General features: G+C 37.1%; 1 protein-coding gene across 10 annotated transcripts in view; it reads left to right on the top strand.

Annotated features, from left to right (window-relative positions):
• The window catches only part of SLC4A7 (solute carrier family 4 member 7), a 101,295-nt gene that overhangs the window by 72,846 nt on the left and 12,178 nt on the right, over positions 1 to 16,271 (top strand). For all 10 annotated transcript variants that reach the window (XM_054814697.1, XM_054814698.1, XM_054814703.1 and 7 more), the window contains 10 exons: positions 383 to 529; positions 1,816 to 1,919; positions 3,479 to 3,653; positions 6,005 to 6,138; positions 6,690 to 6,935; positions 11,116 to 11,221; positions 13,149 to 13,310; positions 14,313 to 14,426; positions 14,808 to 14,969; positions 15,223 to 15,474. In XM_054814697.1, coding sequence (XP_054670672.1) covers positions 383 to 529; positions 1,816 to 1,919; positions 3,479 to 3,653; positions 6,005 to 6,138; positions 6,690 to 6,935; positions 11,116 to 11,221; positions 13,149 to 13,310; positions 14,313 to 14,426; positions 14,808 to 14,969; positions 15,223 to 15,474 — 1,602 coding nt within the window. The remainder of the gene's footprint in view (positions 1 to 382; positions 530 to 1,815; positions 1,920 to 3,478; positions 3,654 to 6,004; positions 6,139 to 6,689; positions 6,936 to 11,115; positions 11,222 to 13,148; positions 13,311 to 14,312; positions 14,427 to 14,807; positions 14,970 to 15,222; positions 15,475 to 16,271) is intronic.

Raw genomic sequence — 16,271 nt, forward strand, 5'->3', positions numbered from 1 at the left:
AGTTTTTATTAAGAATATTTAAAGTATTTTTGTCCTGATTTAGCACAACATAGTGACACAGTGGCTGTAGAGCAGAATTCTTCAGGCAACAATATGTCGACTTGATGTACTGAATATTGAAGATTAACTTTTTAATTAAAATTTTAGAAATTAACTCTGTTCCTTTTGAGTTTGAAGATAGCACTTCCTTATTTATGTTCCATAGGGATGTGTATACAGGTAGTTCTTAATGCAAAACTATGCAAGTAAATTAAAAGCCTAATTTTTGTGGTCCTTTAGAAGATTTCCCATGACTTATTAAAAATAATCAAGTGTTAATTGTCATCAGTTCTTCTTTCAAAAAATAAAATGAAAATTAATATTGGGTACTTTCTTCTTGTAGGTTTTCCATGATGTTGCCTATAAAGCAAAAGACCGAAATGATTTGTTGTCAGGAATTGATGAGTTTTTAGATCAAGTGACAGTCTTGCCTCCAGGAGAGTGGGATCCATCTATACGAATTGAGCCACCAAAAAGTGTTCCTTCCCAGGTAAAAAAAAAAAAAAAATCCCAGTAGAGAGCTCCCATGATTTTGATTTTGAAAATGCCATTTCCAAATGCAAATAAATTGTGTACTGAGTATAAGTTTTAGTGAAGCATCAGGAAAGGCCCCACATCCATTTGGAAGAAAAAGTGGATGTCCCTTTAAATTTTTTTTTTTAAAAAAGGTGTTAATCGGTTTTCTGCTATGCTTTTAAGTAAATTGTATTTACTATATTTCCTTTTGCAATACTGAAATGAGTTCATGAGACATCTAGGAGAATTGGTCTGAAATTGTATCCAAGTTCATATTATAAACTTTATTATTAATGTAACAATAATCAGCAAGAATATTGTAATTCTTATAAAACCTCTTATTTGCATACAGCATGGGTTGAAATGTTTTAATGTATACTGGCTAGCATATAATGTTCACAGAATATTTATGAAATGTATAAAAGTGGCCGTATCACTCAGTTATGATACGAGCGTAGAATGAGAGCCGGGGGAGGCTGGACCTAAGTGGGACCCTGATTTCTTCCCTGTCTCCCTCTTTACAACTGAGGGCAATTCCTGCCACCAGGATCAAAAGTGGGAGAGAGACCAGAGCTTTTGGTTCAGAAGGTTGATGTTGGTGCTGAGTCCCATGGCGGTTTGGGGGAGTGGGTGGAAGAGAAGGGATGACAGCAGTGCAGTTTGTTTATGAATATCCTGAGGCTACCACTTAACTCGTTTCCAAAATAAGCAGGACTGGGGGTTTGTGGAAAGCAAACTGCTGAGAAATTTGTTAGGAGCTGGTGAGCAGCTTGCTCAATAGAGGAATGACTTCTCGTTTATACTTCAACTAAATACTGTGTGTGTCATGAAGTGAGGTCAGTTTCTGTTGGAAGCTAGAGCCTTCTGTTCTGGAAATGATCAAGAAAAAAACCCCCGAAAGATTTTCTAAAAATCTAAAAAAAAAAAATCTAAAGACCTCATGGTTGAGCCTCTACTGGGTCTTGAAAAGGTGGGCTTTGTTTCATCATGCCTCAGGGACATATTTCTTGTAGAAAGAGGGAAGATTAATACTGTTGTGCAAGGTACTAATAAGATCTTTTTGGGAGCGTTGTGCAGTTCTAGTTGTCTGTATTCAACAGAAGATGAATTTGGCAAATGGAGGACTGCTGATAAGCAAGCTGGGAATATGAAAAAGGTTTAGAAGGCATGGCATAGAGTCTCTGCAGTCTCTGAGTTTTACTTTTTAGTGTAAAGGAAGTCTCAAAGTATGATTATTTTTCTTTTTTTTTTGTTCTGTAGGAGAAAAGGAAGGTACCTAAATTTCCAAATGGATCTACTCCTATAGGAGAGACTCTCAAAGAAGAAGGCCATCATGCTGGACCTGAACTTGAGAGAACTGGAAGGTGTGTTCACTTCCCTAAATACTAGCTACCATAAAGAAATAAAAGTAATAAGTCTTCACAGTTTTTAATGATGACATTTGAACATAAAAAAAATCATGGTATAAAGTGTCAGAGCGCATCGTTTTTCCTGTTCAAGTGTTGGATTCTTGCCTATAAACGCCAGTCTGCTTAAAGCATTTTCAAGCCTGTGGCAATGTTTCTCAACACATTTGCGAAGGATTTCATATAAGATGCTGCCTAATTTAACTAACTGACTTGTAAGAGTTGGGTTTTAATTTTTAATTGTCAAGAGCATGCAATTATCATAATTATAGCAGGAATATACAATTTTCAGTATTGGGCTAGGTACTAAAAATTTCCGTAAGTGCAAACCTGTTTTATCAAACGTATATGAAATGGAGCAATAAGGAATATAAAGTGGCAAAAAATACTTTGGTATTGGTTAGGTTTTGGTTTTGGTTAGGTTTCTTTCAGATCTAAAATAAAGTTGAAGGAATTTCTTTCAGTTGAGTTGCGTTTTTGTTCTCTGTTAATTCTGAAATACCTGCCAAAAAAGTCCCCAACGCTGGAAATACTGGTTAAGATTAAACCATAATGTCTCACGTGAGAGAGTAGAGACTAAATCAACTGAGAAATTCTGGAAAATATGTACAATGTCGTTATCCCCAAAATCAGAGTTTCAAATGAAATGCATATTTCTCATACCTTTGCAAGAAGGACTTTATAACATTTGTGTTGATTTTTACCATTTTAGCTTTGTTATACTTAGTTTTTGCTTTTTTGCAGACAGTACATGGAGCTGAGAAGTTCATTTCTGCTCACAGAATTATCTCTAGATGAGACTATTGGTTTTTTGTAGGAATGGAATATATATCTATATTTTTAATAATTCAAAATACATTCTGCTTTTTTGTAGGTGCAAATTCTATCAAGTATTTTGGAGTCCTGAAAATCTTTTTGAAACAGCCAAAATCTTTTTAATTTCTAGCTAATAACTTACCCTGTTGAATTGACTTATATATATGTTTTGTTTTGTATTTCCATTTGTAGAATATCTCTATACTCCAGATGAAAACACTGTTAAAAATGAGCTAAATTTATTTACAGACCTAACCTTATGTTTGTAGACAATTCAAATCAAAAAAGCTACAACTACTTATTGGAGTAGTAATATTGAAATGTGTTAATGCAGTGGTCTTGGTTGAGGTTTAACATATTTCTTCTGTTCTGTGTTTTGAATATCAAAAGCCAGATTTTACTTAAAACGTAATTTAGGTGAAATTGTTTGCAAAGATATTTTTTTAGTATCTAGCCCATATACAAAAATACCTAGCCAGCTTTAAAAAATGTGGGTAACCTGCTTGATTTTATTTGGAATACTACTGAATTGGAATAGATAAGATTCTTATTTACATTTTAAACTGTTATGCTTTAATCTGGATTATGAAATAGCTAATTTGTGCTGGCAATAGGCACTGGCAGTCATGTGTAGCCCATAGTTTTGAACTAGCTAGAATCCTTTAGTGTACAGTTTGACGAGTTTCATCTCACCTATTTAGGCTTTTTGGTGGTTTGATACTTGACATCCAAAGGAAAGCACCTTTTTTCTTGAGTGACTTCAAGGATGCATTAAGCCTGCAGTGCCTGGCCTCGATTCTTTTCCTATACTGTGCCTGTATGTCTCCTGTAATCACTTTTGGAGGGCTCCTGGGAGAAGCTACACAAGGCAGAATAGTGAGTACAAAGAATGGTAGTGGCCAGGCTTTTAGACCTTCAGAGGCAAGTCACTGTGTGCATTTGTCTCATTTATTTATACTTGTATTTGAAGAATTTACCCACAGCACTTGATTAGCCTGCCCCAAAGCAGATCTTCCCCAAAAGGTAATTGCTGTGGAAAATGTGGGGAACCCATGTGAACAGGAGAAGATGCACAGTGGAGGTAAAAAATGTTTATCCTGCCTTATTGGATGAATGGCTTCATGAATTGAGAAAGGGCTTGCATTGCCTTCTTTTTGGCTACTTAAAAATAATGAATAGCAGTAAAGGTGCACCATCCCACTAGGCCTACTTTAGGCAAAGTCAGAGGCTCAAGGTGGATAGCCAAGAACATCTACTGGCCTTGAGTAGTAGGCCTATGAGGATGATAACGCCTGCAGTGTATGGCTAGCAGTCAATTGTGTATTTAAGTAATGGACAGGAATGTATATACTTTCAGTAATGGTGTGTTGTTAATAAAAAAAAGTGGCTAAGGTTTATGAGCAGAAAATACTCTTCATTGAAACGACTTGAATGTAAACCATACACGTACAAAATTTTGGCAGTGTTTGGCAGCATAGATAATACCAGCACCTTTTTAACCAAAATATCATTGCACTTCAGTTTTTGGAGCAGGGAAAGAATATTTAACATTATCAATGTTAATAACTCTGTGTCAATTGGCTTGTGAGTAAACTAGTTTGAAGTGTATTTTCTGTTTTTAAATCTGTCACAAAGAAACAAGGCTCTGTCCTTTTGGGGGAGGGAAGGATGTATTCAGACATATCCTTTACAAATTTTAAGATTCTGGTAAAGCTTATGATGCTGTAAGATGCTTCTTGATACTTAGATCAAGTTTTTAAGCTTGTACTATATTTAGTTAACTATTTTATCTTTTTCAAGTAATGCTGTTGACTCAGAGTTTTGATGTAGCACTTCAAGCTGACAGCAAATACAGAAATAAATTATATCTTTTCTGTGCACTGTTTTTGCCACTCTAAATGTAGGAATGGTTATCAAAATGTTGATGTAATTTTTGAATGTACATCATGTATAATTATGAAAATACGCTCCTTTTAAAGCTCGATTCTTAAACACCTTCTTTCTTTTAGCTATCTGGTATTGTTTGTGGGTTTGTTACTGCCTTCAGCTACTTGGTGTGCATCATTGAATATAAAATTTAGTTACTGCACACACATGTTCAAGCACAGTAGCTGACAACGTAAGGTACACAGTTTGTGTTTGAAACCTTCCCTCACGTTCCCAGAGGTCATCACCTCCACAGTACTCCTGTCCCTGCCACCCTGGTTGAGAGCCCCAAGGTTAATGCATGGACTAACCAAAAGCACTAATTCAGAGGTAACAGAACAAGAGACTGGGATTATATGTATTTCCCCCCCACCCTTATGTAATGAACAAAGGACTCATGTTTTCATTTTTAATAGCCCCAGTTCAGCAAACCATCTTGCCCAATTTTAGATGCTTTCCTGAATTGGGGCTTAAGTTTGCATAGATACTGTTTTCTTAGGCTTGCATAATTGCAAAATAAAAATTCCACCAGGAACCCTTTAATCTGTAATCCATGACTTCTCATAGTTGTAAATGGTTTAGTTAACTATTTTCAAGTACCTTTGATACCATTTTAGGATCTAAAAAGTCCTGCCCCTCTCCTTTGAGGTGCATTATAACTTTTTTTAGCAGAAAATATTATACTAAAACATTTAATTCAAGAGCTGAAGCAGATATCTTATTTCAATGAAAAGAAATGCATTACCAGGTGGGACACTGGTTTACTGCTCATCTATTTTTGGTGTCATGTATACATAACCCAATATTATTCAGTAATTTCCCCTGCACCTCTGCCTGTCAGTTTTTTCTTTTGTAATGCTTGGTTGGCTAATGCAGGTTTGGTACTGCACACCGTATCATGTTTTGGTACAGGTATGTTGCAATATATATACATATCTGTTTTCTTTAGAGACAGATAATTCTTTCCATAAACTACATGTTGAGTAACTTTTTTTTAAATTTGTAGTAATTGTTGGTATCTTTTTCCTCCATAGCTAGCAGGACTAGTAACTTGTTCTCATGGTTTTGGATGGCTTTATGTTTCTTAGGAGTGAAGTTTTCAAAATCTTTTGTCCATGATATTGTTACTGCAAAACTACGTTAAGTTCTTCTTGTCTCAAACATCAATATTAATTGCAATGTTTTTACATCTTGTCTTGTTTCTAAGTTAATGCATCTTAAAACTGTATTTATGCAGATGTCATGCTAAATGCTAACCTGAAAGGCAGCATAGTTACAACAGTTTCTTTTCCCCCAAACAGAGTGCAATAGAGTCTCTTTTTGGAGCCTCATTAACTGGGATTGCCTATTCTCTGTTTGCTGGGCAACCTCTTACTATTTTGGGGAGCACCGGACCAGTTCTAGTATTTGAAAAAATATTATTTAAATTTTGCAGGTAAGTGATGTTTGATGTACTTCCTAACTTTCTTGCCTGTTACGCTAGCTGTAATTGAAAGCAGATGTATGTTAAAAGTGGATGTCCATGAGGATGTAAATGCAGTGGCAAGAGGCTGAGAGATGGATGTGGTTTGGCAAAGCATTGAGGCACTGGTGAGCCTTCATGAGAAAATCAGTCATGAGAAGTGGCTAGGACTTAAATAAAAGTTATGTTCTGACTGTGTGGAGATGTTGGCTTTGATTCTGCAGGGGTAAGCAGGGATTGATCTGACCTCTAGGAGAAAGCATCTAGGTCGTTCTGGAAAGATCATCCCCATGATGCTTCCCAAGATAGGTGGTTGCACTCTCAATCCTAGAAACACCCTGCAGTGTTGCTTTGCTTTGGTGGAAGATGAGACAGAAAAGTTTCTGCTTCCTTCAGAACTAACATCAAGGATGAGAAAAGTGGTGAATACCTGTAGAGCTTGGCCTCAGTATCTTTTTGCAAACAGAATATAGTATAGGTGACATTTGGCTCAAGTTAATGCTTTTGTTTCTTTCTTCACACAGGGATTATGATCTTTCCTACCTCTCCCTGCGAACTAGCATTGGTCTGTGGACTGCATTTTTATGCATAGTGCTTGTAGCCACAGATGCCAGCAGCCTTGTGTGTTACATCACTCGATTTACTGAGGAAGCTTTTGCAGCACTTATATGCATCATATTTATTTATGAGGCATTGGAAAAGCTTTTTCATTTGGGAGAAGTGTATGCCTTCAATATGCACAATGATTTGGATAAACTGACTTTATATTCGTAAGTATCAAGTTTCTATCTGTTAGTAAAATACATAGGGAAAAGGTTTATAGTATAGAGACATACCGTTTACTAAACTGCAATGTGTGCCTCTCTGTGGAATGGTAGGAGGAATGCTGGGGGTGGTATGAGCATGAGAAACCTCAGAAAAATTCTATTCAGGATGCTGTGGAATTGTATTTTCTGTGTTAGCTATGGGTGGTTGGAAGGGATGAGGGGCTGTGACAATGCCTGCTTTAATTGCAATTTTATTAAAGGTCAGCCTGGAGATTAAAGGTCAGAACTTATAAATATCTAAAGGGCAGGTGTCAAGAGGATGGGGCCAGACTCTTTTCAGTGGTGCCCAGTGACAGGACAAGGGGCAGCGGGCACAAACTGGAACACGGGAAGTTCCATCTCAATATGAGGAAAAATTTATTTACTGTGAGGGTGACAGGGCACTGGAACAGGCTGCCCAGAGAGGTTGTGGAGTCTCCTTCTCTGGAGATATCCAAAACCTACCTGGACGTGATCCTATGCAGCCTGCTCTAGATGATCGTGCTTTAGCAGGGGGGCTGGACTAGATGATCTCCAGAGGTCCTGTCCAACCTCTACCATTCTGTGATTCTGTAACAGGAGCTCTGCCTTGCCACTTGTAGAAATCATGATAGTTTACCCCACCTGGGTGAGGATTATTTCCAGGTAACTGAGGCATTGAGAGCTTCTGCAACTTTCACATGCTGCGAATAGGGAGTTAACATCTTTAAACAGTGTTGCTCCACTGTTAACCTACATGGGCTGTAGGGGAATCTCTGCTCCAGTGCCTGGACCACCTCCTCTTCCTCCTTCACTGACCTGAGTGTCTCCAGGGCTGTTTTTTTCACATATCCTCACTCCTCTCTCTGGCTCCTGGTGGTTTTCTTTCCCCTTCTTAACTATCTTATCCCAGAGGTGCTACCACCAGTCACTGATGGACTCGGCCTTGGCCAGCAGCAGGTCTGTCTTGGAGCCGGCTGGCATTGGCTCTGTCTGACATGGGGGAAGCTTCTGGCATCTTCTCACAGAAGGCAACCCTGTAGCCCCCCTGCTACCAAAACCTTGCCACACAAACCCAATACGCTATCTTTTGGTGTGCAGCTGTACTATTTCTGAGTTAAGAGTTTGCTTATATGGTGAAATTAACATTGAGTACTTTTTATACCATGTATCTATATTTTTTAGTTTTTGATGATATGCTTAAATGCTGCCTTATCTTCTGCTGCCCAGTGTGGAGTTTCCAAGCTTATGGTATAATTCCATGAAATCTGATGACTTGGGTTACCAGCTCACATCTGCCAGAAGGAGGAGATCCTGCTAACTGTTGCTGAGAGAAACTGCTCATTTCACATAGCTTAAACCAAATAAAAAGCAAAGCTTTTCTTTGATTCATCACCAACACACAATTAACTGTCAATCAGTGATCCATATTCAGGATCGGTATAAGTAATACAGCAGATAAACCACAATGTGAGATACTTAATTTAAAAATGTGTAGGTTCTTACTAGTATTTATCTTCTGTTGCTAATCCCCAGAAGCTCTAATGGCACCCACACCAATACTTATCCTCCAGCTCCAGACGTGGGTTACAATCACACACCATCTTTGAGGAGCGCAGGTTTCTCTACTAGTGTTCCTCTCCTGTTGGAGATGTGCATCCTCCAGCTTTATTTCTACCTGTGTGGTTCTCTATAGCCTTCTAAGTCACGTGCTGGTGAGGGAGCCCCCTGCGAGGTCATGCCCATACACCTGAGGTGGGAGTCCCTGCTTGTTACACCCTGCAGTCAGTCCCTAGTTGGAAGGCAGACTACTCACCGTCCCGCTGGGCGGCTGCTCTGCCTGGCCGAGGCAGAGATCATGATGTACGCAGGGTGACTTCTGGCAGTGTCAAACCAGGTTTTGACTATTGTGTTTTTGCACTCACAGATCTCTCCTCACTCTTACAAATATTCATGCTTCTTTGGTACTTCCTTTCAGGGTGATTCCTTCCTCTCCCCCAAAGTCTTCTTGTAGCTCCTTTTTTACTATTTAATCCAGCTGATAGTCATCATCTTACTCTTCAATGTGATCAGTTTTGGGCAAACACCTCAGATTGCTTCTTGTATTCCATTCACACATGGCATTAACACTCACTTTCCTGTCTTAACAGCTGTTGAGACCAGGCCATGTTGCCTCACTGGATTCTTATGTGAGCATGTTAAATTCACTAATCTGGCAGAAACTGTACTGTAGGTCTGTAGGTCTTCTGAGCCTTGCCACTTGATGGTGTTTTGCTGCGCTAGCGTAGGAGGATGGAGTGTGGAAGGTGTGACATTTCCTTGTTTTAGCTCTGACACACACATCTTTCAGGACATGCTACAGACTTCAGCTTTGATTTGTCCTGTATTTTTTTTTCTGTCACAAAGCTGTAGGAGATCTGGCCTTTTACAGTTGCCTTTTTTTTCCCTTTTTTCTGTCCCCCCCTTTTTTTTTTTTCCTTGCCTCTGTACCCCAATAGGGAAGAGGGTGCAGAACAAGCATCTTCAGCCAAGTGAGCCAGAGAACAGTGTCAAATACTCTTACATTCTCTGTTTTTTCTTTCTCTTCCTGGATTTCCACTTATCTCTTTGGTTGCATCCTCTATCTTTATTGCATTTCTTGAGAAATTTGTCTGTCAGTCTTCCTTCAGCATGCTTGTTCATGTTACTGCCTTGACCAACAACTAAAGGTGCTTTTGTCTCATCATACTTCTTGTTGCAATTCCTTTCTCTTCTGATGATTCTTAAGTTACTCTGTTTGCAACTACCTTATAGGAATTACTGCTTGCCAATCTTCTCCTATTTCCTTTCCCTGCTACTTTTAAGATTCAGTTATCAAAAGAAGGTATATTTCTTTTAATATATAAGTGTATAGAAGTATACTTATTTTTTTAAATTCCCTAAACATTGTGCTTCACAAATCTAGATTCCTTTTGCCCATGCACATTTAGTGCTTTTTCCTTCTTTACCTTCACACTATCAGGATGCAAGTTTGCTCTTCCATGGTTCTTTGTTTATTTTTCAGTATCTTGATTAATCTCATAAAAAAACTTACTACTTGCTTATTATCTGTTTCTCTTCTCCTGCATAAATGTTTACATGTTAAGCTTACGGTTTGGTGTACTTGAATAGTTTTATTTGAAAACATCCCATTTTACTGATGTGAATTTCTGTTGACCTGTCTGACAGAAAGGATTCTGCAGTTTGCAAACAACTGCAGAAGAGAGGGACACTTTTACTTGTGCAAAAAGTTACTAAAAACGTATATATGCAGCTGCTTTAAATGTGAGCAGTTTATGCATTTATGTCTTCAGTTAGCCCACTGCATACTCAAAACTGGTGTCTTAATTCAGGGTGACCCGTTTTGGTCACGTGTAGATCAGAAGGCATGCCAAATGCAAGATAAATGGCTAACTCTACCAACATTTTACAAAAGACTCAGAAATGTCTAGAGGCTAATGACTTGTCTGGTTTGAAAAGGAGTTGCTGAAACTGTCATCTACACCAAATTTTTAAATGAAATGGTTTCAATCTCTCTGTTTTATGTTGGTGTACAGTACTAATTGAAGTTTGAATCATTGTGGGATGTTATGCTGTACAGAAATCTAAAAACCTTAATTTGTATGCAGTCATAGAAAAATATTTGTGCCAAGTTAGTCCAATTATGTAGAAATCTTTAGAAATAACACAGTATCTTTTCGTATAGGCTTGTTAGCAGGTAGTGTCATTTGGATTGTTATCTTCATCTTTGTGTTCACAATATATAGAAATTCGCATATGTTATCTATTTAATTTTATTTTTCAGGTGTCATTCTATTTAAAAACTGGCAGATCAATTACATAATTAAGTCAACCTCTTGCCTGCTTCTAATTCTTTAAATACATAGTTCAGTGGTTTTTTTGGTCCAGTTTGTTAAACCTCCTGAGCAGTTACGTTTTTGATTCTATTTCTACTACCTCCCCCCTTCCGCCCCTCAATATTCCTAGTTCAGGTCTTATAAGGAGTCTTGTACTTGGCTTCTTTCATAGAAGGTTGGGCTAAATTCTGGTTTAAACTCTTCATGATTTTTTAAATTGCTGCAAATCACTGCATTTTGCCACATATGGCTTAAAAGCATATAAACTAATTTTTTTTTCTTCTCTTCAGATGTGTGTGTTCTCAGCCTGAGAAACCCAGCAATGAAACTTTGCAGATGTGGAGGAGTATGAATAAGTCTGTAGAAAATATAGCATGGAGTAACCTTACAGTTTCTGTGAGTATCTAAAAGCTGCGTGTGTGTATATGTATGTATAAAGAATAAATACCCACACAATACCAGTCTTGATTAATGTTTTTCATCTGGTTTCTTTCTTGATTTGAACCTAGACTGTTTTCTTTAAAACTGTATTTTTGAACTCTTTTTTTATTCCTGCCGTAGTGCTTTAAACAGTCATTGTAGTGGTTTGAATGCATAAGTCCATGGCAGTAAATGCTAATCTCATAGACCTCTGCTTGAGGTAGCCACTTAAATGCTGGTAGACAGAATAGTCGTTTTCCTGAAGTGCAGATGAACATGGTGAGGTGAATAAACAGGAGATTGTTTCCCTCAGTTTTATGGAAACGATGAACAAATATTTTGAAGGAGATGTGAAGATGGAATCTGCAGTTAAAATGTGGTAGCAAACATTTCATTAGGTTGTTAGACATTGGTATAAAACTACAACAGAATCAAAGAAACTGCCTAAATATTGATTGGAAAAAAATAATTATTTGGAAAATTGAAGGTTAAAAGAAAAGGGGAAGAGCTATTTGAAAGACTAGGCTGGAAAGCATTACCTTCTGAGCTGGTTATTTCAAAACAATACCTAATTTTGTGGGTAGGTGAAGAGGAGGAAAGTTATCTTGTGGAAGTGATACTGAGGGCTTTTAGGAAGAAACATTTTTGCTGATTAGTAGTTCCTTGGGTGGGATTCAATTGCCGAAAAGCTGTATACAGCCACTGTGTGTACCCTGGCATCTTGTTTCCACCTACCTCTTGAATGATTTGGATCTGCTGTAGATTGTGTGTTGTATTTGCTAGCTGTGTGTGCCTACTTTGGCTGTCTTAGGCTATCTAAAATAACAGTAGATATCAGCGCATGGGCTCTCCTTGTGTGTGAGCCTAGACGTTCACAGTGAAAGTAGAAGGAGTTTTGCACAGCAAAAATACTATGAAAAACCTCAGTGCTTGAGTTTTACCTCTAGTGTTTTGTATGTACCACCAATGGCTCCTAGTCTATCATAATCACCCAGGATGGCAGTTCCTCTTCAACTTAGTTTTTATATTTATTTTATATGTATTATTTTATCTACCTTTTCATTCTCTTAGGCATCTTTAGTCTTCCCAGAAAGACAGAACTGATACAGAATTTGGTGGTGCTTACAATCAAAGTAGATTGTTAATGGGGAGAATTTTTGTCATAAGTTAGTTTTTTCAATAAATTAACCTGTTTAAAGACTAGGTTGTGGCAGTGCTGCTTCTAACTATTTGATTTATTAGCTTGCTGTTTTTCCTTGTACTCCATGTGTCTACTTTAATTCTGTGCTTTGGATTTCAGTGAGCCTTTTGGATAGGCATCCTCTGACTTTTTCTCTTTTATTCAAATTCATTATTTACGATGCTTTTCTACTTTACTAGAAATTTTTTTCCTTATAGTTGGGTGATCTCATTTTGTAAGGGGTTGGTTGTTCCCCCGCCTCCCCCCCCCTAACGGTATCAGGGCAAAACAAAGGCAAGAATAAAGAGGTGGGAGAAACTGAGGAGTTTTGTTTTTTTTTTTTTAAAATGTTCATCAGCTTGAAAGTTGATGTTAGATAGTCTGCTTTTCCTGGGCTTAGTCCTCAGTCGTTATTTATACATTCAATCTTGTGATGCTTTTGAGAAATAGAGTAGAAATGAGGTGAATATGAAGAAGTTGTTTCTTCTTGGGCATCTCCCAACATTTTGGCATCCTGAAATAATCAGTGATGGATACTGTGGCTCTTCTGGAACAGATAGCATGCATTTTTGGCATTTCAGGATGAGAGAGTGATGAAGGAAAGAACACCCTTTTTGGGATTGTGAAAGTTCTCAGGTGTGTTTTATATTGAAAGGCTACAAGTTAGCTTGAATGTACTGAATTAATAAAACATAGAAATTTAAGGAGTTTTTCTCTTTGCAGGAATGTTCAGAATTTCATGGTGTGTTTCGTGGATCAGCTTGTGGCCATCACAGACCATATATTCCAGATGTTTTCTTCTGGTCTGTCATATTATTCTTTACAACATTTTTCCTCTCCTCTTTCCTTAAGCAGTTCAAGACCAAGCGCTATTTCCCAACTAAGGTAATTCTGATTAGAAACTGTTGTTATCTTGTGATAAATACATTAGTATAACTTAATGGAGTTGCATTTTTTAATTTTGCTTCAGAACTTTTTATTGAGAGTTTTCCTTCTTTTAGGACAGGAAAAAAAAATTAAAACCAGAAAATTAGCTAAGAATTTGGAAGATGAAGACATTAGAGTAAATAAATTGGCTGCTGCAAATTCAGTACTTACTCTCTACTTTATCCTGTAGTTCCAACAGCATTCTAAACATCAGAAGACCTAAGCAGTCTGTCTCCCTGTATTAGTGGGTATTGCCAAGTATCATTTGAAGAGATAATATTGCTGCCATTTTCCTCACCTAACTGTGCAGAACAATTGATTGCTTTCCCCAAACTGCTGATGTATGAAGAGTTCTGAGTGATTCCTCAGAGGATTACTATTTATTGTAGAGGCTAATACAATGATTATTCTTGGACTGATGTACACAACTTACTTCTGCTAGCCAAAATAATGCGATTAGATCTGCTGTAAAGCTCAGCTCATCCCTACGATGTGTTCCTAATGTTTAATAAAGTCACCTTGGATAACCTGAATGTGTTGCAAATTATCCCCTTCCTATCTATTAAAACATAAAATGTATGAATATTGATTTCAGAACAATTCAGTGATGTTACTGAATTAAGCTACAAGAGACCAGCTGTGATGGCCCAGCCTCCCAGTATGGTTGAGAGGACAGGAAGATGAGGAAGGAGTTACTTTAAGTAATTTGCTTCTTGCAGTAGATCATTTTTAAACGAGATAATTGGATGAACAGTTTTACGGAATACTTACCTTCTGCAGCTTCATGCTATGCTGCCAGGCAGCTTAAATTTTAAAATAAAAGGGAAAATACATACAGTGTTCAGTGTTGTAGTATAATATAAATAAACCTCACTGTTCATAGGGGAGAAAGGTGTCTTTCTATACATGCAAATTATAATGATGAAAAAGCAAGAATTAACACAAGTCTTTTCTTTATAGGTGCGTTCTACCATAAGTGACTTTGCAGTATTTCTGACCATAGTAATCATGGTTTTGATTGACTATCTTGTAGGAGTACCTTCTCCTAAGCTTCATGTTCCAGAGAAATTTGAAGTAAGAAATAAAACCTTTTAAAAAACTTAACTTTTTACTTACAAGGTAGTTGATGAAGTAATCTCCCTTTTCTGTTTTGGATGTATGTCTCATCTGACAGAAGAGACTATGCTTTATATTATAATATCACTAAAAAGGAAGCATGCTTTTGTGCAGATGTGTGGAAATGAAGGAATGGAATGGATTTGTTTTAATTTTTTCCCTATAAATGCCACATTCACATGTAACAGCTAAATCAGTCTTTTGGTCAAAGCCATTGGAAAAAAATCTAAACACGTATTTAAGAGACTGTTGATCTGTCCATTGCAGCTGTTTGTAGTAATAAAATCTGCATTTATTTTAGTAATTTAATTCCTATTGTTGATGTTTGGTTTTTTTCAGCCCACCCGAAAAGACCGAGGATGGTTCATAGATCCTCTTGGAAGCAATCCTTGGTGGACACTCTTGATAGCTGCTGTTCCTGCTTTACTCTGTACCATTCTTATTTTCATGGATCAACAAATAACAGCTGTTATTATAAACAGGAAAGAGCATAAGCTGAAGGTAAAAGTAGTTTCCACAAAACTCTAATATTGTGTAAGTCAAGTTTATTTTAAATCAGATTCATTCTGCAAGTCAGTGAAACATCCCAACAGCTACTAAATAAATGCATATATTGCCTAATAAAGAAGAAATATAATTTTGTGGACACTTGTGAAGTATCTAACTTTTGTAGTTATCTGTTATTTACCAGTTATGAATAACGTATCATATAAATAGAAAGTTTATGAAATGATTTGTTCACTTAATTTTGCAGAAAGGCTGTGGTTATCATCTTGATCTGCTCATGGTTGGTGTTATGTTGGGGATATGTTCTATCATGGGCTTACCGTGGTTTGTTGCTGCAACTGTCCTGTCTATAAGTCATGTTAACAGCCTGAAAGTTGAATCTGAATGCTCAGCACCAGGAGAGCAGCCAAAGTTTTTGGGAATCCGGGAGCAGCGAGTGACAGGATTGATGATTTTTGTCTTGATGGGGCTGTCGGTGTTCATGACCTCTGTGTTAAAGGTAAAAGACAGTTTTTTCTAAAATACTTCTATTTTCCCTTGTGCTTTTGATTTTGATATTGTGATTTAGCATTTCATAATATTAGGAGGTTTTATTATGTTAAGTAAAATATGTCTAGACTCATTCTCAAATCACGTTTTTGACAAGAGGTGTTAGTTGAATAGAAACAATGGGAGGACATGTAAGAAAATGAAAGCTGAGCAAGCTAGAAATGTAGTGAGTAGTGAAGAAAGCAGCCTTTGTCCATGCTCCCTGATTTCCTTGCCAGTATTTTTTAGTTTCTCGAGTCCATGTTACCTAAAACAGTTCTTCTGTAGTTTTTATGTGAGTGCATAAATGGAGAGAGAAAAAGTGTGATAAAGATGCAAAGTTACTTGAGCGGAAGTAATATAGCAGAAGAAACAGAAACATCTGGTTTAAAAACTGATCATCAGAAATGATGTTCAGTTCTCACTCTTACCTTCATCTTACTGAACTTCCTTTGATGTTTAAGGTGTCAAGATTATCTTATGCATCATCGCGGTGTCATAGAGATTTAGCAGGTTGTATTGTAGCCTCAGTTTACATTTTGTCTCTTAATTTATATCCATAGTGCCCTTCCAAAAACTTTATTTGAAGAAAACAAGTTAGCTCAGTTGGCTTTTTACTCAGATTTGAGTAAAATCCATTCAACTTCTGCTTTGTTGTTTCAAATCCAATAGTTAAAAGGAGAAATGAAAAAAAAAAAAAAATCTTTTTGTTGTCAAAATAGCAGATGTAGTCATATTTGCTAATACCGTAAAAGAACTTTGTAAAAG

Source organism: Grus americana, chromosome 2 (genome assembly GCF_028858705.1).
Source record: "Grus americana isolate bGruAme1 chromosome 2, bGruAme1.mat, whole genome shotgun sequence".
Classification (NCBI taxonomy): domain Eukaryota; kingdom Metazoa; phylum Chordata; class Aves; order Gruiformes; family Gruidae; genus Grus; species Grus americana.